We start from the raw sequence: 23,046 nt of genomic DNA on the forward strand, positions 1-23,046 counted from the left end.
AAGTAGACAAAGGAAGTGGCAAAAATGGGTAGAAAAATTGTTTAACTTGGTTAAAAATAGCACAAATTAATAACTTTTTTGCACTAATTCAACCCAATAATAGCTTGCCATGCTTCTCAGCTCTTAGTGAGGTAACTGTTAGCCAGGATGCTAGCACCAATGCTACTGATCCAACACACATACACTGATATCATCAATAAAGCCCAACTGGGGAGGGCACATTCTCTGGGGTTTTTCAGGGGTCCAGCCAGATCTGTGGGCAGGCCTGGTTGCAGTTCTTGCCATAAAGTTGTAGTAATAATGTATGGTACAAATTCCCACGGCACACCTAAACTTGCCTTAAGGCACACTAGTGTGCCTCAGCACACCATTTGAACCACTGCTTTAGTTGACAAAATTAACAGCCACAGGTATCACTGTCAGCTGATCTAAGCTGCAACAGCTCACTTCACAGCTTTAGAAGTCCTACACAGTGCTTCCATCTTTGGTTTGAAACCCAATAAACCAAAGTATCACAACCATGACTCTTCTTTGACCACTTATGTGTGTGTTTATGCTGTTAGATACACCACCAATACAATATGAGACGTTTTTAATGCAGTGGTTTATTTACAAATATTAATTCAAATCAAAATGTAAAGATAATTGAATGATTTCCACTTACTGATATCTTATAAAGGGGAAGACATTCTATGTGAGAACATTCTATGTGTGAACATTCTATGTGTGAACGTTCTATGTGTGAACATTCTATGTGTGAACGTTCTATGAGGTTAGTGGGACTTTCCGCATACATTCTGCATTTATGATGTCATAGAACAAAGGACACATTCTACTTTATTCCAAACCTTAAAGTCTAAGACATTCTAATCTAAGACCTTAAAGTCTGAGACATTTCAGTCACACACAAACCCTGTATCAACTCAGTCACTTAGTTTACCTATCGTCCTCTTTGAGAACTTTTTGGAAACGGCGATGTCTTCTCAATCTCCGCAGACCTGTGAGCTGCTTGCAGAAGGACAAGGTGAGGATTTAATCCAAGTCTACTTGATATCCCACATTTGAGCATTTTTCCCTCAAATTTCTTTTTTTTTTTTTTTTCCAACTGGTGTTAACCGTGTTAATTTTCTCATATGTTATTACTGTGGGATTTTATTTCATAAAATCTACTGGAAACTTGAGGTTATATGCAAAAACGCAAGAAAATTCCTGCAGACTGCATTGTACTGTCAACATTTCCATAAATCAAACCACTGCAAGTCTTTCCTCTATGTTTTTCACTCTCAGTTTTTGACTTTTCAAGTTTTAAAGCTCCTGTGAGCAAATTTTGCCTCAAAATAATACTGGCTGTAATTAAGACAGATGCCCATATATGATGCACAAAAACAAGCAAGATAATTATTGAGATGTCTGACTATTTTTGTTCATAAAAATACATAAAAAAGAAAAAATATCTGCCTGTCACACCTGCCACAGGGTAGGTGTCAGATAAAAAAATGCAGCCTTCAGAAAAGCCAAAGGTAGAAAGTGGCAAAACTGGTAATAAGTGGCAACATTAGTGGCAAACATAAGTTGTAAATGGTAAAACAGTGGTAAAAGCAGGATAAAAGTGGCAGAAAATTGGTTGATAGTGGCATAAAAAGGCATGGAAATTGCAAAAAGTAGCAATAAAATGGCAATTACAGGCAATATGCTGCTTAAATGGGGTAAAAATGGTAAAAAGAAGTAGCAACACAGTGGCAAATATGTGTGTTTAATGCAAAAAAATCTAAGAAGTAGTATGAAACTGGCAAAAATGGGCCGTTAGTAGCAAAAATTAGTTAAAGTGGCAAAAAAAGTGGCATAAAAAGGATGAAACTGGAAAAAATTGACAAAATATGGCAAAACATGGATAAAAAGTGCTAATACAAGTGGCAACAGTGGCAAAAGTGGGATAAAAGTAGTAGAAATGTATCAAAATGGGGCAAAAAGACTTGGCAAAAATGGGAGTAGGCTGTGGTGAAAAGAGGTTAAAAAGTAGCATGCATAACACTGCAGAGGTGGGATAAAAGTGCATAATAGAAGCAGCAGACATCGGTTGTAAGTGGCAAAACTAGTGAAAGTAGGATTAAAAAAAGGCAAAAAAATGGATTAAAAGTGGTAGAAAGGAGGCCAAAATAGGAGGACGTTGTGGTGGAAAGGTGTTAAAAAGAAGCACAAATAAGAGTTCCAATTGCAGAACCCCATAATAGTTTGAGACTTTTCAGGTCCAAAATAAAGTAACTGTTAGCCAGGATGAATGTAGCACCAAGCTACTGATCTAATACACATGCACTGATATCCCCAATAAATCAGAACTGGGGGGGAGCCCATTTTCTGGGTTTATTAGGGGCCCAGCGTACTCTGTGGTCAGCTCTGGTTATCATGCTGACAAACAAATGACAGAAAACTAAAGGCCAAACACTCGTGGCTTTTAATGTGTTGACAGTTGTAGTTTAGTTTAAGACCATTATCTGAACCCAATGATGAGCCTGGAAATCTCACCCCTCAAATGTTTTCTTTGTAATCATTTTTATAGCACAAAATAACGGCAAGAGGAAGGCAGTTAGTGAAGAAAGGATGGAAACGGAGAAGGCTGTCCCTGACGAGGAACCACCGCAGAAAAAGTGTCGCGGCAGCCTCAAATCAGCGTTGGTCATTTGGTGGGACTCCAGCAACAGAAAAAATAAGAGGGTTACCTTTGACCTGACGCCTCACATTAGAACATTTAGTACTAACTACAGTGGACCATCATCATCATCCTCTGCTTCATCTGATGAGAAACAAACAGGGAGCCTGTTTGTTAACACCTGGGGAGGTAAGCTGAGAGACTGATCACAGATTATAATATAAAGGTTAACCAAGACCAAATATGGAGCATGTTTTCTGTAAAACAAAAAAACAAATAGCAAAGTCGCTGCAGAGATGTTACTTTTTCATCTGCAAGACAAATCAAATAATTGACTCTACTCAAACTTTTTGTAAAAAGCATATCACGCGTATCGCTTGATGTTTTGATGTTACAGCATGTCCAGCTAATCTTATTTTCATGCAAAAAAGCATTTCAAAGACTGTTTGCTTGTTATTTTTCTTATGAAAAAACTAAAGAATGTATAACGTTGAATGTTTTCCAAAGCTTCATCACTATGTCACTGCAGCATCGAGCAAAAAGGGTTAAAAGTGTCTTTCATGGGTCAACAGAGGAGAAATACTGATGGGAAGTGGCAAAAATGGGCATTATAATAGTCAAATGAGGTTTAAATTGGGAAAAATCTGCATTACAAGTGGTGAAAAGGCGTTAAAAAGTAGCACAAATAAGAATTCCAATTGCAGAACCCCATAATAGTTTGAGACTTTTCGGGTCCAAATTAAAGTCACTGTTAGCCAGGATGAATGTTAGCACCAAGCTACTGATCTAATACACATGCATTGATATCGCAAGTAAATCAGAACTGGGGGGGGGGGGCTATTTTCTGGGTTTATTAGGGGATCAGTGTACTCTGTGGGCAGCCCTGGTTATCATGCTGACAAACAAATGATAGAAAACTAAAGGACAAACACTCGTGGCTTTTAATGTGTTGACAGTTGTAGTTTAGTTTAAGACCATTATCTGAACCCAACGATGAGCCTGGAAATCTCACCCCACAAATGTTTTCTTTGTAATCATTTTTATAGCACAAAATAACGGCAAAAGGAAGGCCGTTAGTGAAGATGGCCCTTCCTCTGTGAATAATATGGGGATGGAAAAGAAGAAGGCCTTCCCTGATGAGGAACCACCGCTGAAAAAGTGTCATCGCAGCCTCAAATCAGCGTTGGTCCTGTATCGGGACCCCACCAACAGAAAAAAGAAGAGGGTTACCTTTGACCTGACGCCTTACATTAGAACAATTAGCAGTAACTACTGTGGGCCATTCCATCCGGAAAAAGACCTGGATGGTTCACAGAGTGTGGAAGGCGAGGAGGTGTTTGACGACGATGATGACAGTTACTACAGAGGATCATTCTACCCAGAAGAAGAACTGGATGGTTCACAAAGTGTGGAAGAGGAGGTGTTTGACGACTATGATGAAATGCTGATGAAGGATGATGACAACGATGACAGCTCCAAAGTTGAGCTGTCGTCCTCTTCATCATCATCATCCTCTACTTCATCTGACGAAGAACTACGGCTAGCCGTTTTCGCATTACCCCTTATTGCCAGAAAACACAAATAATAGCCAGAAAATTCTCATTCGCATATCAAATATGATACAACAGGCATTAAGGGGTTAAAGCTAGACTGGATATGTGCTGCAGATATCTGTAATTCAATTTTGCCTAGTCAAAAAGAACATTTCAGATATCAGCAAATACATTCTGCCTATCCACAATTGAATTGAATAATTCAAGATATCTCTAATTACATTTTGACTAGGCAGAATTAGAACTACAGATATCTTTAATTCACCTCAGTTCAAGATATCTACATGTCCCTTTTCAGATATCTTAAATTAAGTTTTGACTAGGCGAAATGAAATCTAACCTATTGATGGATATCTAAAATACAGCAAAGTCATTAATGATGTTTGAAATAACTTTAATTCTCATTTCGCCTAGTCAAAATTGAATTACAGATATCATGAATGAAAATTCCGACTATTCAAAATGTAATTATGACTTGTCAGAAAGATGTTGTTGATATCTACAATGTTATTTCCAGATAGTCAAATTTAGCCTTTAAATGTTAAAACCGCTTGCCATAAAAAAACTCCTTCAAACACAGCCACTGCTCACCCTCCAGTCTTCATTGCTGATGTGGAGTCCGTGATCCCCGTCATCCCCACAGTCTGATGATCCCCTCCCAGCTGAACCTCTTCTCTCTGGTTCAGTCCTGGGGGTGATGTTGTGTTCCAGCAGTCCATCCAAGAACCCGACCAAGCAAAGGACAGTTCTGCATCTCTTCCGGGGGATTATATGGAAACCCCCTCTGGCATCGTTCAGGCTATCCCAGAAGAGCCTAAAGATGATCTCAACTCTGTTCCTGTGATGCAGTTGGAGGAAAACCTACGGAAGAGTATTAGGGACACTGAAAAAAAAAATTTGAGATGAATTTTTTTTTTTTTTTCACTTGTGAGAAAGAAGTCAGAATTCTGAGATTAAAGCCATAATTCTGAGAAAAAAGTCAGAATTCTGAGATTAAAGTCAGAATTCATAGAAAGAAGTCAGAATTCTAAGATTAAAATCAGAAGACTGAGAAAAAAGTCAGAATTCGGAGATTAAAGTCAGAATTCTGAGAAAAAAGTCAGAATTCTGAGAAAAAAGTCAGAATTCTGAGATGAAAGTCAGAATTCATAGAAAGAAGTCAGAATTCTAAGATTAAAATCAGAAGACTGAGAAAAAAGTCAGACTTCGGAGATTAAAGTCAGAATTCTGAGATTAAAGTCAGAATTCTGAGAAAGAAGTCAGAAGACTGAGAAAAAAGTCAGAATTCTGAGAAAAACATCAGAATTCTGAGATTAAAGTCAGAATTCTGAGATAAAAGTCAAAATTCTGAGATAAAAGTCAGAATTCTGAGAAAAACATCAGAATTCTGAAATTAAAGTCAGAATTCTGACTTTTTTCTTCAAGTGAAAAAAAAAAATGTCTCAAATTTTTTTTCAGAATTCTGACTTTAATCTCAGGATTCTGAGAGGGGGGGCTGTGATGTATCTGCATACCCCTCAGAAAGTAGGTAGTTGCACCCCTGGTCGTGGCACCACCCCCTGGTTAAAAATTTCTGTCCCTTATTTGCTCGTGAGAAAGTTGGCAATCCTACTTCAGTTCCCCCCTGCTCCAAGGCATGAGGACTCTGAGGCTGTAAACTACCAATTCTACAGGTGGTTTGAAAAGTCAGTCCTCTGCTGCTTTAAGACTCCAAAAGAAGACTGAGAATGCTTCTGTATTCTACTGCCAATTTTGTAAATAAATGTTCAACTCAAATGAATAAATTCATGTTTCCATTGCATCTTATTTGCATCTACCAGTTTCTTTTCTAATCAGTGTGATGTCACTTTGATTCATGGTTCTGAGCATATCAATACTGAGTAAGTGGTGATCTACAGCTAAAGCTGACTAACACGGGAAATCAGTTGAAAAGTCTTTGGGTTCATTACGACCATGAAAAAGTGTGAAACACCTCAGACCATGCATCAGATCTTTTAAAGGTATTTCTGTCTGCTCTTGTTGGGTCATGAATCAGTGTTGTACAGTATTCTCTGAATGACAAAAATGCTCCACAATCTGATATGTTTGGAAAGTGTGAGCAGAGAAAGTCAAACATGCTTCATACAAATCAACTAGATCTCTATGGTTTCTAAAAATAACCTGTGGGGAACAGGTTCACAACAAGAACAATTTTGTCTAATTGACCAGTGAAGCCTCATTAATATGAAGAATCTTGTTAACAAGATCTGTATGGCCAAAGTGTGCAACAAAATGATTGCAAGACAAACAACACAAAACAGGCACAAAAAACTACAAACACAGATCATCCCATCCTGAGTCATGGAGCAGAAAATCATCAGTCAAAGCCTCTACAGCACTGATGATCAACTGGCGGCCCAGGGACTATATCAGGCCTCTAAAAGGTTCCTGTCAGGCCCCCGAAAGATCAATAAATTCAGAAAAGGAGGAAAAGAAGATTCTGTGGTTTTACAAGTATCCTTTGGCTTTAAATGTCTGCAGCTGTTAAATCCATCCCACAAACAACTAATACTGAAAGTAACATCTGATCTGTTTTTACTGAAATTTACTGTCATAACTAGCAGAGATTTAAAAAAGGGTTAAGGTTGGCAGAGGTTGGCTGGCTGCAAAAATGGCCAGATAAAGTGGTGAAAAGGGGTAAGAGCAGCAAAAGTGGAAAGAAGGGCTGTGGAGTGGCAAAAATAGACAAATGTTGGCAGGAAACGTGGTGAAAAGAGGTAAAAATGTGACAAAAAATAGAAAAGGAGGAAAAAAATGGGGCAAAAAATATCCAATATTGATTACAAATAACAAAAATAGTGCAAAAAAGCAATGAAAAGGGGTTTAAAATGGCAAAAATAGAATTAAAAAGTGGCAAAAAAAGACGAGCACAAAAGGGATAAAACATGCAGGAAAAGTAGTTTAAAATGGTTAAAGAGATAAAAGTGGCAAAAATTGGTTTAGAGTTGCAAATATTTTGAAAAAATGTAATGAAAAGGGGTTACAAAGTAACAAAAATGGAAGAAAAGTGGCAAAAATGGATAAGAGTAGCACAAAGGGGATAAAACACGCAGGGAAAGTGGTTTCAAAAGTGATTAAAATCTTGCAAAAATTGGGTTCAAGGGGCAATAAGGGTTTACAAGTATCAAAATTGGGTTAATACTGGTGCTAAATCACAATAGTGGAGTGCCCCTTCTCTGGGACTTTCAAGGGCCCAGTCAGTTCTGTTGTCAGGCCTGTCTTCTTGTGGTCTGCAGCATTATAGATAATAGGGATAGATCTCACTGGTAATGCCTAAAATGTCCTACGTTTTGAAAGAAAATACAAATATTATAACAATAATATTTCAATCAGACCAAAATATTTATCTTATATTTTTTATGTGAAAATACGGCCCCCAGAGCTTCTGTCCAGACTAAATCTGGCCCTTGTGCAAATGTACTTGATGACCCCTGCTCTACAGCCTGCTTTACATGGGGGATTTCTGATTCCAGACTTCAGGGGTGCTCTGTAAACCTCCCAAATATGGCAGGTAAATTTGCCATGCCTTAGAATCAAAACCAGTGAACAGCATAATATTTTTCCTATCATGACACAGCAGAAGAGCATCAAACTCTGTTATTACCAGCAAGACAGCCCCAGAAATATGGAGCTAAAAATTTCAGTAGTGGCAGCTGCAGTAAAAGTGACCTGGACTGATCTCACAAAGGCTAAAAATTGTTAACATTTAGGATGAAAATAAAAATATTTGAATAATAATTAGGTAAAATATCCAAAATGCCAACAAAAAAGCTTCTAAAGCTTGTATGTATAAGGTAATCCTTCACACAAATGTAGCTGATATGAAGATGAACATGAAAAAGTGGTTAGAAGTGCCAGAAATGGGTGAAAAATTGTATAAATTGGGGAAAAGTGATTAAAAAATAGTCAGAAAGCTCCAAAAATAGGCTAAAAGTGACTAAACAAATGTGACAATAATGGATAGAAAAAGTGGGGAAAGTGGTTAAAAAGTACAACAAATGAATTATACCAACATCAGAACCCAATAATAGCTTGACTCATTTTTCAGCTCCAATGTGAAGTAACTGTGAGCCAGGATGCTGGCACCAATGTTACCGATCCAACATACATGCAATGATATCATCAGTAAATTAAACATTAGGGCAGCTCAGCTGAGATCTCAAGTTATTCATCTAATCTCAGGATAACAAAGATGGCTGTCATAAGATGACCAGACAATTTGAGGTATTTTCTGAAGATCTCTGGAAATTAACTCGTTATTATGAAAACCAGCACTGCTGTCCCATGATAATCAGATTTTTAAGTCAAGGTCTGAAAAACAACTGAAATTTACCAGGAAAAGGAAGACAACGAAATGTAGGGCTTCCATAATAACTACACTAGAAATACACTATATTTATTTTCACTATGCACATTCACTTACAAAGAAACATCACCGATGTAATCCATTGTCTTTTTCAAAATTATTCTACTATCGATATCAACAAAACATGACAGTACATTTTCAGGGAAATGAATGTAAAAGGTGGTTGTGTATTAAATGAAGAAACAGTTAAAGCCTTAATGTTTGCTTTTTCAAATAATATCATTGACAAAAAATAAACTACATACATTAAATCAATTGTATGACAATAAACCGATTATTTTAACAATGCCTGCCTCCATTCTTTTCATGAAACTGTATCCTGTACATGTAATCCCAGTTACAAAAAACAAATGAGTATCTCTGCCTTTAAAATGAGCATCCAAACACTCAGGGGTGTCCAAACTTTTTCCACTGAGAGCCACATATGAGAATGTATAAGGATGGTGGGGCCACTTTTATATGCCTCACCTTGAGGATAGTAAAGTTAAAAACAATGTTATGATGGTTATTCAATTCAATCCAATTTTATTTATATAGCACATTTCGTACAAATGTAAACTCAATGTGCTTTACAGAGGATAAAAACAGACGCAAAACAGACAAACAGCAACAGAGATACACTACTGATTCAAGAAAAACTGAGTTTTTTCAACAATCTGTACATTTTGCATATAGTAATGTTTTTTTTACACACAAAGATAATCTAACAACCAAAGGCTTGCAAGAAAAGCAGCGTTTTAAGGCCGCTTTTGAAGGAACTAAGTGTTTCAGCAGATCTCAGGTCAGCAGGCAGTCTGCTCCAGAGGTCAGCACCATAGTGACTGAATGCACCGTTGTCAGATTTAGTTTTAATTTTAGGTACACTGAGGAGACACATGCCTGATGATCGAAGAGGTCTGATGGGATGGTAGTCAGTGAGAAGGTCAGAAAGATATCGGGGTGCCATAGCATTCAGAGATTTATAGACTAGAAGTAGTATTTTGAAATCAATTCTGTACTGAACTGGAAGCCAGTGAAGGTGTTTTAGTACAGGTGTAATATGTTCTGTTTTTCTCGTCCTTGTAAGCACTCTGGCAGCAGCATTTTGGATGAGCTGGAGTTTTCCAACTGACTTTTAAGGAAGTCCAGCAAAAGATATGCTCAGTGATTAGGTATGCTTAAATGGATAGTTAATGGCTGAAAAGGCAGTTAGCCAATCATTTTAGGGATTTTAGGGAGGCCAATCAGATTTCAGGGGGCCCTGGTTGGCCCTGGCTAATACATGCTCTGCCTCTAAAACCCCATTGGTGCTACCATTAGCCTTTGCAATCCATCAGGGCAATATAAATCAAACTATTATTATTATTATTTTGGTGTCAATATGTTTTTCTTTTACAGTGTTGTCTTCTTTTAGTCACAAAAAACACAAAAAAATTCATTTTTTAAGTCAAAATGTTTGTTTACAGAATTAGCATGGAAGCACTGTCTTGTACTGAAAGCAAAAAGTACAATACAGCCAAACAAAGGCTTTATGTTCAAATGTGGGCCATATTTCATTTTATTTCTAGAAATTGCTGCATCAAAACTGGGCCACGGGCCACAGTTTGGACACCCCTGCCTTAACTGAACCTATTTTGGATTGTTTTCTTACCTAAGTCATGCTGTATATGAGATATGATTCTTTATCTGTGTGGGTAGAAAAAATTATGACTTGATCCCTCCCAAGGTGCCAAAAGGCAACCTATAGATGTGGTGAGGTGATTACCAGGAAAGAAGAGCATACAGGAGTGGTGTATTTCTTTCTTAAGCTACAGTATTTGTCCTTTTTTAACCACAAATTTAAGCTGGAGGAATAGAACAAGTAAACATGTAATGTTCTCTCCCTGCAGAGGCAAACTAAGAAATGCCTGCAGGAAGTGTCAGACTATTACTGTGCAGCCTATTAAAGTGAGGGTTTTACCACCAAATTGCAGCAGACCTCAAGAGATGGCTGTCTGTATGACTCATTAAGTGAAGATTGGTGGTTCTCTCATGGTTAAAAATCATAATGATATCTGCAGCAGACATAAGTGGATGTGATTGCTGTAGCAGGGGGGATGGATTACCACCCGATGCTTCTATTACAGGACTCAAACATCCATCACTGACCCTAAGAGAGGTGAGAGAGAGCTTACAAAAACAACACCAGCTTGTTTTTTTATTATTGTGGAGAGAATCTCCAGATTTATGGCTCAATCATATTTGACATGTTTTACAGCCTTTGGACAGTTGTGAAAACTTTAAGCTTTCTCTCTTCAGAAGTACATTAATTAGCTGATCAGGTTGACTCATACATTGGCTGTGATTACACATGTGCATGTAGCTGAACAGGTTAAGAAAACATGTGTGAGCTCCTGCATAAACCTCAGCTAGAGGGAGTGAAAACAGAACCAATTAAGAGTTTTGATAAATAGAAAAACATCCCATTAACATGCAGGTTCTCTGAGAGACAGTCCTTGGTGGAGTGAGTCATCCACAGACTTATGGGAGAAAAAAAACTGAGGACTGAGGAGTGTGTCACACATCAGCAAGTCATTATTCACCTCATAATCTTTAGGGGTGCCTGAATCTGATTAAAGCTTTCAGGCACCTTCTCTTACATTATGCAAAACACCAGTTTAAGTGTTCAGATCTTGTCTTGTTGATGAAGAGACTTAAATGCTCTTGGTTTAGACCCCCGTCTCTCAGTACTCCAACTTCCTCCCAACACCCAAAAGATTAACCTGACATACCAAATAGACTGTTTTATACATTACATGTGTACTATAAATTTCACATTCATCTGGGAAACCTCTCATACAAAGTATTTGGGAAGGACAGTACTTTTCAAAGAGTTCTCAGAAGGTGATTGGATGAACATTCTGTGTCACATTCATGACTGGCCAATCAGAGCATTAAGACAAAATGAGGTAATGCGCTCTAGTACTAACTTCAGCTATACAGGCTAGCCCTGCTGTTGTAGTTGAACGGCGGTGCTTGTCAGTGGCTAAAAATAATGCCAAACCTTTTAGGAGATGCTCATAAACATCTCTAAGAGAAGCTGTTGGTGGGGCCCTTTGCTCTTTTACAAAAAAGAAATTCAGTGAAGGTTTTGGGAAAATTGCAGCTTTTCTACAACTACATTGAGGCTTGCATTACACCCCACACAACACCACCCTTAATAATGGCCAACTCAAGCCAAAACAGGTCAGTGAAAGTGAGCGAAAGATGAGTGAAAAAATCTTTTCGGTCATGAAAAGCTTTTGGTGTGGCTCTTTGCTCTTGTTTTAAGAATGTGGTCCAGTTCTGATAAAACTGCTACTATACTAAAGATACACCCGAGCTCACTGCAACACCAGCGGCAGCCACTGTTTTTGGCTGACAGTACAACATAACACCGCCAATAGCTACTGCCTCTTTCTCCTCAAATGACGCTGATTGGTCTGGCCCATTGGCAAAAATACTTTTTGTTTTAGTTGCATTTTAGTCATTTTTTACTTTTATAGTAGACTTGTTTGTATCCATTTTTAGCCAACAAAAGTCCTTACATCTTAAGCCATTACTTTTAGCCATAACTTTTTAACTTTTTAATCCAGGCATGTCAAATACGTTTCATTGTGGGCGTGTTTCAACAAAGTCTAGTTGTTTTCCAGCTCTGTCCCCTTCGCTCTCATTTATAAAGAAAAAACTGAGTCCTGAGCCCGTTGTAGTTTCCGTCTTTTAATAAAACACTTGTCCCCTCTTCAGCATTCTGGCAGAGCAGAAAGGGAAAGTGACATAATGAAGGATGGGGAGAGGTGCAACAATTTTGGATTTTAAAGAAAAATCTGGGGCTGCACAACGGCGCAGGGGTTAGCACTGTTGCCTCACAGCAAGAAGGCTAGGGTCAGGGCCTTTCTGTGCTGAGTTTGCATTCTCTCCGTGCATGCATGGGTTGGTACTCCGGCTTCCTCCCACCACCAAAAACATGCTCGGTAGGTTAATTGGTGACTCTAAATTGGCCGTAGGTGTGAATGTGAGCGTGCCTGGTTGTCTGTCTCTATATAGCTGTGTTTCCATCAGGGGGTCCAGTTTGATTCAGTTCGATTCGGTATGGTTTGGTAAGCTAAACCCCAAAAGACACCCGTGCTCTCACTTGGGTGGGCGGGGCTGTAAAAGCATGCATGTGAAGTCACAGACAGCACGAGTCAGCTGTTCCAGCTGCAGAGTTATAGAAAGGATGAGTGACAGAAATCAGTAGGGAATAAGCAGTAAACAGCTTTATTTCAGCTGAAAGTGCTTTTTTAAAAAATAACTACGTCTTAATGATGTTAACCGCTGTCAGTACAGATCCTCAGCTGATGGAATACGTGTACAGAGACGGTTTAAGTCGTAACGTTAATATGTGACTATATCTAGTCTAGAACAGTGTAAACGACAAAATATGAAAGTTTAGAGCTGTACTGTGAGAATTCGCCGCATTGAAAAGAAAGTGAAAGTTCAGCTGGTGTTAAAATCAAGCTAGATTAAGTCAGAAATCCGGGGTGCGCTGATCTCTTTAAAAATAGTCTGCAGCCTGAAGTTAAACAACCACAGAGCGATGTTTTCACAGGTTACCTAACGTAAGACGTAGATTAATAACTAGTTACAGAGGAGAGTGGACTGTTCAAAGGCTTCATATTCACTAAACGTCTGCATTAATTTAATTTCTCATCTATCGTGGATGTATCAGGCTGATGTGAGCCTTCAGGTTCTGCTTTGTGTACTTAAAATCATCCAGATAAACGTCAGGAAACTTGATTTGTGGCCAGATACCAACATCCATGGACTAGGAAACAGTTTGGATCTCCATCAAGTCCAAATACTTCCAATTTAGGCAGATATTGGTCCATTTTTCTCCCGTTTTCGCCTGCTTCTCACAATGCAGACTTCCGTGTTTGAAGCCCGGAGGCGAGCAGCTGAGTCGCGCGCTGACGTGACGTCAGTGCAGCCCCTAGGTCGGAAACCTATAAACCTATATATTAGTCAGCCCTGTGATTGACTGGTGACCAGTCCAGGGTGCTCCCCACCTCTCACCCAATGACAGCTGGGATAGGCTCAAGCCCCCCTTGAACCCAGTGGCATAAGCAGTATAGAAAATGGATGGATCGATAGAAAATCTGTGCATATTTTTGGTGTTTTTATGGCACCAGTTTTGAACCAGAACACCTAAGAAATCTTCTGAGATGTAACAAGGCCAATTGTTGCAATGGTGTGGCGTGCAAATTGACACAGACAGAAACACAGACATGCCTGCCAATTATAGTTGTAAGATATGTATTTGGCATCATATTTAGTATAAACAGTCTGAAAGTATTTGGCTTTGGACCCAGCCCTGCTCTTTCATTTAACTGGTGACTCTAAGTTGCCTTCATATGCCAATGTTTGTGTCAATGGATATCTGTGCTCCAGTTCCAGGGTTGCGTTATTTTAGGGAATACATGTAAGGACAAATTATGTCACTGTGGCGTGTTAAAAAAGCTCCACTCTAAAGACTAAAATTCATCAGATAAGTACAGCATGTCTGCTTTTGCCCAACAACTAAAGAATCCATCTGGGGCATCCTTCATAGCCCAACATATCCCCAGATTGATAGGATTGATAGTGTCCCCCCAAAATGAGCCTGTGAACTCTCATGTAGTCAAGAAATGCACTTTTTTTAACCAAGTCTTAAAAATTCTAAATAGTTTATTGTAGGTTCAAGCGTAAACAAATGCACATGAACAAAGGACAAATGATTCACCAGATAGTCCTTCACAGCTAATACACTGGAACAATTATACTATCAACAAATATATGTAGAAATATACATTACATACATATATGGTTGCATATGCAAAAATGTATAGATATCCAAATTCTGCCTCCTCCATCTAGGGTTTATCCCTGCAAATCTTTTGATATCCTATTCCATAGGCCATTTTAGACTCTTTTTCGCAGTTGATCCATCACCCCTGAATTTCATCCCAGCACACCTAAAAAAAATGACAAGGGCATTTCACTATCAGATTTTTGTAACTGACAAAATTGTTGCACATATTCTTTTTTCCAAGCTATTATTTTTTCATAAAACAGTTTTAATAATCATTACTATATCACACTTGTGGTATATTGTCATATATGATAGCTTCCAGATGCATTATAAGTTGGCATATTGATGCATGAAAGTTTTAATCACTTTAAATGCTTTAGATATAGCTGATTTTCTGCTGAGTAGTCTGTCTCCCAGTTTATCCATATATATTCTTGATTTATATATATGTACACAAAATTAAAAAGGAAAAATCCAGTCTTCAAACAAATAAGAAAAGCCTCATTATTTCCAGATTTCTACACCAAAATACAATACTTTATCTATGAAGTAGGTACACATATAAAGTCAAGGCAAATATTTCAAAATCCAGTTGTTATCACAGGATACCAACATAGATACTGTCAAAAACAAGTTGAGATCTTGAGTAAACTAGCAGAAATCGCTTGTTACCACTGTTGTTGGGACTAAAATGTTACTTAGTAACATGTTGGAAAACGCATTACTTGGTATAGTTACATTTGCCTAATCCAAATCTGTTTATGTCTATTAACTAAACCATTGTCTTGTACACTTATGTCCCATACTTGGCTAATTTTCCTTCTGGGTGTTCTCTGTCTCTGCAACACAAAGAAAAATCAATAAACTCACTGCTTCAGTGGCCCCTTAAAAAGTAATATTTCATATTAGAGACCAGCAAAACAAATTAAATACTGAATGAAAAACAGGGAAACAAACAGAGTGATCAATTATGTTATAAACATGCATTAAATGTCTCATTTAGTCATTATGTTTATTTTTCTTCTCTTTTAGGCAGTCTAAAAACACCTACATCTGCTTATAGATTGTGACACTTTATTTTTAACATGCTAATGTCTATATTATGTTTTCCCTCATTCTACACAAATGATAAAGCACTAAAGAAAAGGTCAGAAGGGCTCAGTGGCACAGAAAGACTGCAGCTAAGACACTGATAAGGAAAAGCAACCCTTCAGAGTAAACTATAATGACATCAAGATCTGTCTGTATTCTTAAAGAGGAGCCTGCAAAATGCTTTTGCCTCTCTTTATGAATGAATTTTGTCAATGATGAGCAGTTCTCACTGCAGAATCTGTTTTTTTTTTGTTACAGGCTCCCCCTGCTGGTTTAAAATGTGCACAAGTTCTTCCCTGAGGAGGAGCTGATCAATTTTGACTGAAGGAGCACTGATAAAGACCGGTCAGGAGGTTTCATATCTCTCTTAAGCTGTTAGTGTTACTTTTGTTTGTTTTGGGTCTCAGCTGGTCAGGGCCTTTAGTTAGGGTTCTGTTTCCCTGGCTTTTTGAGGCTTAGTCTTTATGTCGACTTGAGTAGAAGAAAAGAAATGTACAAGAAAAAAAAGAACTGTTGCTACCATACGACTAATATGGTATGGTATGGTATGGAAAGGTATCATAACGTATTGTATCATTTCTATCATATATTGGATGGAATTGTATTGTATGGTATCCTGTGGCATCATACTAAAACATTTCATTAGTGTTCTGGCACTCAACTTATTTCTTCTTATTAAGATATATGATATGATACCATTAGAAGAATTCACACTGTAACATATCGCATCACATTGTAACACATCATATCGTACCTTTTTGGGTCTTTTTGCTTAGTACCGTATCATATCACATAGGATCAGATGGCATTGCATTGCATCGCATCACATTGCATGGTAGTGTATTGTATCACATCACATTGCACTGCAACGTATTTTTTCACACCACATAATATCTCATCATAACGTATTGCATCATATCTTATCACATGATATCGTACCATTTTTTTTGGCCTTTTGGTTATTATCATTTGGTATCATTTTGTATAGTATTTCATTTTGTATCACATGGCATTGCATGGTGTTGCATTGCATCTCATTGCATTGTATTGTATTACATCATCACATTTTGAATCACATCGTATTGTATCGTATCAAATTGTATCGGATTTCATCGTACCGTTTTGTGTATTTTTGCTTAGACTCATATTGTATAATTTTGTATTGTATCACTTTGCATGGACTCACATTGTATGCGTCACATCGGGTCACATCACATCTATTGTATCTTTTCACTTAGTATTGTACTGTGACATACTTCTTAACTTGTTGCATATCATTGCATCAGATTGCATCATGTCTTTTCTTATTCCATGTATCGCATCGTATTGAATTTCATCGAACTGTATCTTTTTGTCTCTTTATGCTTTGTATCATATCGCATCCTATCCTATACTATCCTATCATACTGTATTGCATCGTATTTCATTGTATCATATTGTACCATATTTTGTCTCAATATTGTAGAGCATTGTATAGTATCTTTTGTCTCTTTTTGCTTATTGTGTTGTACCATTTTGTAATGTATTATATTACATCACCTCACATTGTATCATATCATATAGTATCATATCCCATTGCATCATATTATCACATCACGTGGGATCACATCATATTGTATTGCATCCTATTGTATATTTTTTGTCTTTTTTTGCTTGGTACTGTATCATTTCATATAATTTCATATCACATCATGTTGCATGGCATTGAAATGCATTATATCTTTTGTATTGTATTGGCACTGTGTTGTATTTGTCAGGCACTGCAGCCTCCTATCTGATTTTAGGAACTATGCGAAGATTTGAAAGAAAATGTTCTGTGTGATATTTTGATTTTATTTTATCATAGGAAATCAGCTACGGGCTTTCTGGTCCTTTAACCCCTTGTTTTTTCTTAGAATTGCTGGTGCTTTAAGGGCCTATTCAGTGTGGATTTTTTTTAACTACTGATTAACATAATGTAAGACTTGAGTTAATATTTTTATCACTGTTTTTACACTAGCCTTTTCTTTGGTATTATTTTTTTTTACTTAAGCTTTTACAGATTTTTATTTACTTATTGCTGACAAATATCTTGAAGGGTCAGAGCTACGTTTTAAAATCTTTTAAAGTTTCATCCGCCTCTTTTATTTTCTCAGGGCTGAATGCATTGGTTCTTATTTAAAACCTTAACAGCCTGCAGGGCACATTTTGTGACTTTGTCCTGAGGGTGGTGCCAAAGACAGGCCTATGATGTCTGAGGGACTGCAAAGTTAAATGCTTTCACAGTGACCATTTAAGGATATTTGGATGCCCTTTTTTAGGATCTGTAAAGTAAAGAACAGGTCAAAGAAAAAACCTTGAGAAAGGGTCATCAACTCCCATTCATTCAGTTTATGAAATTAAACATAAGCCCATTGCACAACTGGAGGGATACACTTTTTATGCAACAATGCAAACAATGTAGTTCATGTTAAACAAGAGGCTAAATTATAGGGTGTGTATCACTGAGTGTTTGCTGAGGTAACTGTTTAAATCAGACGGTGTGACAACACCTGAGTTTTTCTCAGCAGCGGCTTGAGGCGCTGTGCGTTCCTGCTAAAGTGGAAGTGTTGCATTATGGATAAGGGCAGCAGAGACACTGCAATGAGTCACTCAACACTCTGAACACCTGAGATGTTCTCACTTATCCGTTTGACACAGCACACAGCCTCATGGTGTAATACGATTCTAAGTGAGGGAAACTGAATACATCCAACAAATGAGTCCTATGTGAGGGTTTAAAATGTCTTCTTACTGTTAGCTCTGAAACCTTTGAGTCACTTTGTCCTCCAGCGCTTCCCGGAATTCAGTTTTCTATTTAAAAAAAAAAAAAAAAAAAGGAAATTAAATACCAACTCTTTTAAAGATACTGCCTTGAAGTCAGTTTTATCTCTGTTCCTGATATGAAGTTATAAATTCCAGATAAAAATAGTGTGAAGGTTTTAAATATTCAGCAGTGAAAACAACATTTATGACTACGAAGGTCAACAATATTTTTTAAAAAGACCTAACACCACAAATTTGCTCACTTTAAAAAATAAAACATCATTGAACTTTAATACAGAAGATTTAAATTAAACAAAAAATACATATATTTGATGTAGAGCCTATGAAGCATCTCATGATTGGTACCTTTTTAACTACACATATGATTTCTGTTCATTTTTATAGAAATATTTACAGTAGATACAAAACATATACAAAGTTACAGAAGCCTTTAAAGGACATGCATCTGTAACTTTTTCTGTGACTGTGTTTTCCTATGATAATAAGTTTAATTCAGTTATTTTCTCCAGATGTTGAGAAATTAAATTGTTACCAGGGTTAAACAATTGTCATTACCTTCAGATAACAAGATAAATAAGTCCAGATCCCAACAAAACAGATTATTTCTTTCCTTTAATAAAAGCAAAATATGCTGATGAATTGAGGTCTATTCAGGACTCCTGTACGTATCAGTATCATATCTTTACAATACAATATAACCTAATGCAAATGAGGGAAAAACGACATCCATTATCCCTTCAGTAATTCACATATTTCAGTAAACTTATTGATACATAAACTAGTTTGTGAGTGTGCCTTGTTTTTTGTAAAACACTAGTCTTTATAAATTCAATTTTTCTTGCATTTCATTTTGTGCTACTTAACTTGTACATAATGGGAGCATGCATTCATATATTCAATTTAACTCTGTTTTCATGAGATAATGGGTGATGTGATAACAAGTATGTTTTGCTGAGAAAGCTGTTTGTATTCTCAGCACAAAGTCAGACACATTCTCTGTGCATGTTGGACTGCTAATCAGGATTCGGGGGAAAGCTTCAGAGTTTCATCTCTGCTTCTTGCAGATGATGCTGTTCTGTTGGCCTCTTCAGGCTAAGACTTCCACTAAGCAATGGGGCAGTTTGCAGGAAGTCCAAGGGTATGGTTTGCTGCTGGATTTCTCCCTCACATTAGGGAGGTGAAGGAATTCAAGTATCTCTGGGGTTTGTTCATAAGTGAGAGTAAAATGATGCATGAGACAGACGGGTGGATTGGTGCAGCATCAGCAGTGATGTGGTCTTTGTACAGGACTGTCATGGTGAAGAGGGAGCTGGGCCTGAGGGCAAAGCTTTTGATTTACCGGGAAATCTAAACTTAGCACAGAAAGTGAGGACATATATGTTTTACAGACAGACAGATGAACCAACAGATAGATGGAAACCAAAATTAAAAAATAAGGCTTCTGTGGAATATTCATAGTAATACTTCTATTCAAATAAATAAATTCCAGGGGGATTTCTTGGGGATTCAGGTCTAGCTCTTTTTTAAATTCCTTCCTCAACGATAACGTCTGTGTGTCTTTATGCTCATTTGCATAACATGTACACATTGTTACCTTAATTTGCATATTGCTGTGCAGTGTCCCACTGTTCAACAGCTGGTTGTACTGCCAGCCCCAGCCCACTTCCCCCACATATCCCTGCCTTGGCACAGGAGGGGCGGCGTTTGGTGCAGCCCGACACAGGTAACTGAGGTCACCCGTAGCCTCAGGTGATGAGTTGCCCACACCGATGTACTGGGGAAAATAATTCGATCTTGGCCTGTAGTCTCCGATTCCATCTGGACCTTATTATAATAAGAGGTGGTGTTGTCAGAAACAGGGAAAATTAAAATGGGTCCTTCATTCAAGACTTACAGTGACGAATGTGAAAAGGAGAAGAGGACATTCATTCAGGAATACATACATTCAGGAAATTGCCAGTATTATTCTTTTACAATGTCACTGGCAGCTATTGTGTGAATTCAATAGAAATATTATCGAATTAAGAGACTAAATGAGGAAATTAGAAGGTCATGTAAGTTGAGTTTGAAGAATGAACAAAGAAAGCAGAACATCCTGTCATACTGACGGTGGACTGGAGTGATTTAAAGATGATAATCATGTTTCAAGAGTTGATCAGATAAAAGAGCTTTCTCTTTAATGCTCTTTTATGTTTTAGTGTTTATTCAGTATATTAACAGAACATGGGCATTATAATCCCTTGGACAATATTCAGGTGTAATATATGAGTATAATGTTATATGGTGAGTTTATGTTATGCATAAATTATTTCAGTGCAATGCCACATCTGCCTGTACACTGACACGTAATTATGCATATAAATTAACATACTGCACATTAACTCCACATGCACTTAGGCAGGTTTTTAAATTCACATTTATGCCTGAATACAGTGCTGTCATGTGTTCAGTTACAGTCATGTTTGCATGGACACTGGTCATATGCTTTCATAACATGTAACTGAAGAACAATGCATTGAGGTCTTTAACAAAATCACATAGGAATGTGAACTACGGAACTATCTAAATTCATCTAAATTTGCACCCTTGTTCACACAGTTACATTAAAGTACACTCTCTGCATTCCTCTCCTACCTGTGAAAATCATCCTCTGTCCACACTGTGGCTCTCCTGCAGCTGCTTTTTCATTTCTCATCATCTTTTCTCCCTGTGGCTTGGCCGTGTGAACACAAGTGTATCCAGCCTGGCTTTGCAGACTGTCTGCATCTCTGTAACGGGTGCCTCTGGGTGAAAACTTGAGCCCAGCAGTCTGCTCTCTCTGTGGGGTCATGATGGTTGTCACACAACCACTGGTTGTCATGGCGTCAGTGGTTGTGTCCTAGTTCTGTTGTAATAACAAGGGATGCTGCTAGTGAAGCATGTCCATCACATATCATGTATACAATGTACACAATCTTGTGTCAGTAATTTGTAAACGAATACATTTTCAAATCCAGAAAAAAATATTTTTGTTGTTACATTATTTTGTATATTTTACTTTACATATTTGTTACATGGTATGAAGTCATAATGGATGTTGGAGCTGCACTACTGTGACTGATTTAGCGATAATTTTGTATATTTTTTCCTGTGTAGTGTAGAGGGTTTTAAATTTTTTTAATTTCTTTTATTCAGTTTCAGTCCAAAAGCTCCTCATCTATTTAATCTCTGTTGTTGCTGCTGTGACATGATTTCATTTTTCACCAGGGTCATCCATCTCACTATATTGCCAAAAGTATTCACTCCAATAATTGATAATATCCAAATAATTAATTTTGTTAATTTTTACAAGTCAGACCTTACTCTCTGGAGCAGAATAAAGATTTTGCAGAACAAAAGGCTCATTTTAAGTGAAAAATATGCAAGACAGCCTTGCATATAGATATGCAAGATGGCCTTTTTGTAATGCAGGATGGTTATCTTTGCTGGATTGTCCGCTTACAAAAAAGTGGGGAATTAATGAAGAGAACACATCTCCAGGCAGAACACCACTACCAAGGCTCACACGTTTTGGCAATTTTAAGTCACAAATTAATCTAACAGGCATATTTTGGGACTGTGGGAGGAAAAACCTACACAAGCACAGAAAGAACATGCAAATTTCCCTCAGAAAGGCCCTTCACACATGAATCCTCTTGTAGTTAGGTGACGGTGCTGACCACTGCACCACCATGCAGCCCTATATTGAGAATCAATAAAGCCTTATCTTTGCTGATCCTATCTCACATTTAACACTCTATGGGATAACTGTGTACATGAGTTGTTCCACTACAGATTGTTGACTTAAACCGTGAAAATATCAGCACCCTTAATGAATGAACTTGGGGATTTTCAAAAAGCTGATTACAATTTGGTGCTTTTGTAGAAGACATTACACATCCACAGCATAAAATAATTAAATAATAAAATAATTTACTTAACATTTTATCTGTTTTAGATGTATTATCCATAATCTGAACATGTGTTGTTTCATCCTGCGTGTTTTATTTCCTTCTTTCTAGATTAGTAATTAAAGGATCATAAGAGGAGATTCAGAATGTACATAAGCGGTTCACATTTTCTAACTTAAATCAGCTGTGCAACTCATTTGGAAAGGCAACAATATATTTTATTTTCATCACTTTGATCATTCAGATTATTGATAAGAATGGTACATAAAATAAATTTGGATATATTGTTATTGATTCATTTTGGTTAGAGTCCATATAATGTATAGGGAAGGTGAGTTCTACCTTACCAAGTGCATTAGGAATACTTGCATGTTATTGATTTTCCATATATTTTCCATATGGATCATTGTGCTTTGAGAGTTCATTTACTTTATTATGCTTTAAAATATTTAAGTAGCCAACTTTTGATTTGTAGACCATCACGTAAGATAACATGGGTTTGTACCTTGTCAGTCAAAATATGCAGTACTTAATCTTGTCACTAGATGGCCCTAAAGCCTTACTTTGTCACATGGCACTCTCCCCTCCCTATTCCCACTTTTTTTTTGTTAAATGGACTCGCCCATGAGCCGCCCCTTGTGACTGAAACTCTGTCAAGCTAGACATGGACAGTAACAGCTAGATAGGAAATACAATTATTTAAATTAGACAACAAAATTGGCTTTATTAAAATGATGTATGGCAATAAAACAATGACGTATAACAGAAATTCAATTGAAAATACGATA

The 23,046-nt window shown here is 37.3% G+C and overlaps 1 protein-coding gene across 1 annotated transcript; it reads right to left on the minus strand.

Moving 5' to 3' along the window:
• Positions 1-18,299: 18,299 nt before the first annotated feature.
• LOC121516147 (uncharacterized protein C4orf45 homolog) lies at positions 18,300-21,189 on the minus strand. Its single transcript, XM_041797244.1, has 3 exons — positions 20,964-21,189; positions 19,924-20,153; positions 18,300-18,356 (listed from the first exon to the last, which is right to left on the minus strand). Exons 1-3 carry the CDS (start codon positions 21,187-21,189, stop codon positions 18,300-18,302), a joined length of 513 nt encoding a protein of 170 aa, XP_041653178.1.
• Between the last annotated feature and the right edge of the window lie 1,857 nt (positions 21,190-23,046).

The sequence above is a fragment of the Cheilinus undulatus genome, linkage group 10 (assembly GCF_018320785.1).
Source record: "Cheilinus undulatus linkage group 10, ASM1832078v1, whole genome shotgun sequence".
In the NCBI taxonomy this organism is placed as follows: domain Eukaryota; kingdom Metazoa; phylum Chordata; class Actinopteri; order Labriformes; family Labridae; genus Cheilinus; species Cheilinus undulatus.

What these genes read in the sequence shown, in the direction of transcription:
- LOC121516147 (XM_041797244.1), bottom strand. Translation starts at nt 21,189, where the DNA reads ATGACAACCAGTGGTTGTGTGACAACCATCATGACCCCACAGAGAGAG. An exon ending in ACAGAGGATGATTTTCACAG is followed by an intron (nt 20,154 to 20,963) that starts GTAGGAGAGGAA and finishes TATTATAATAAG; the next exon opens with GTCCAGATGGAATCGGAGAC. An exon ending in ACAGCAATATGCAAATTAAG is followed by an intron (nt 18,357 to 19,923) that starts GTAACAATGTGT and finishes TTTTTTAAATAG; the next exon opens with AAAACTGAATTCCGGGAAGC.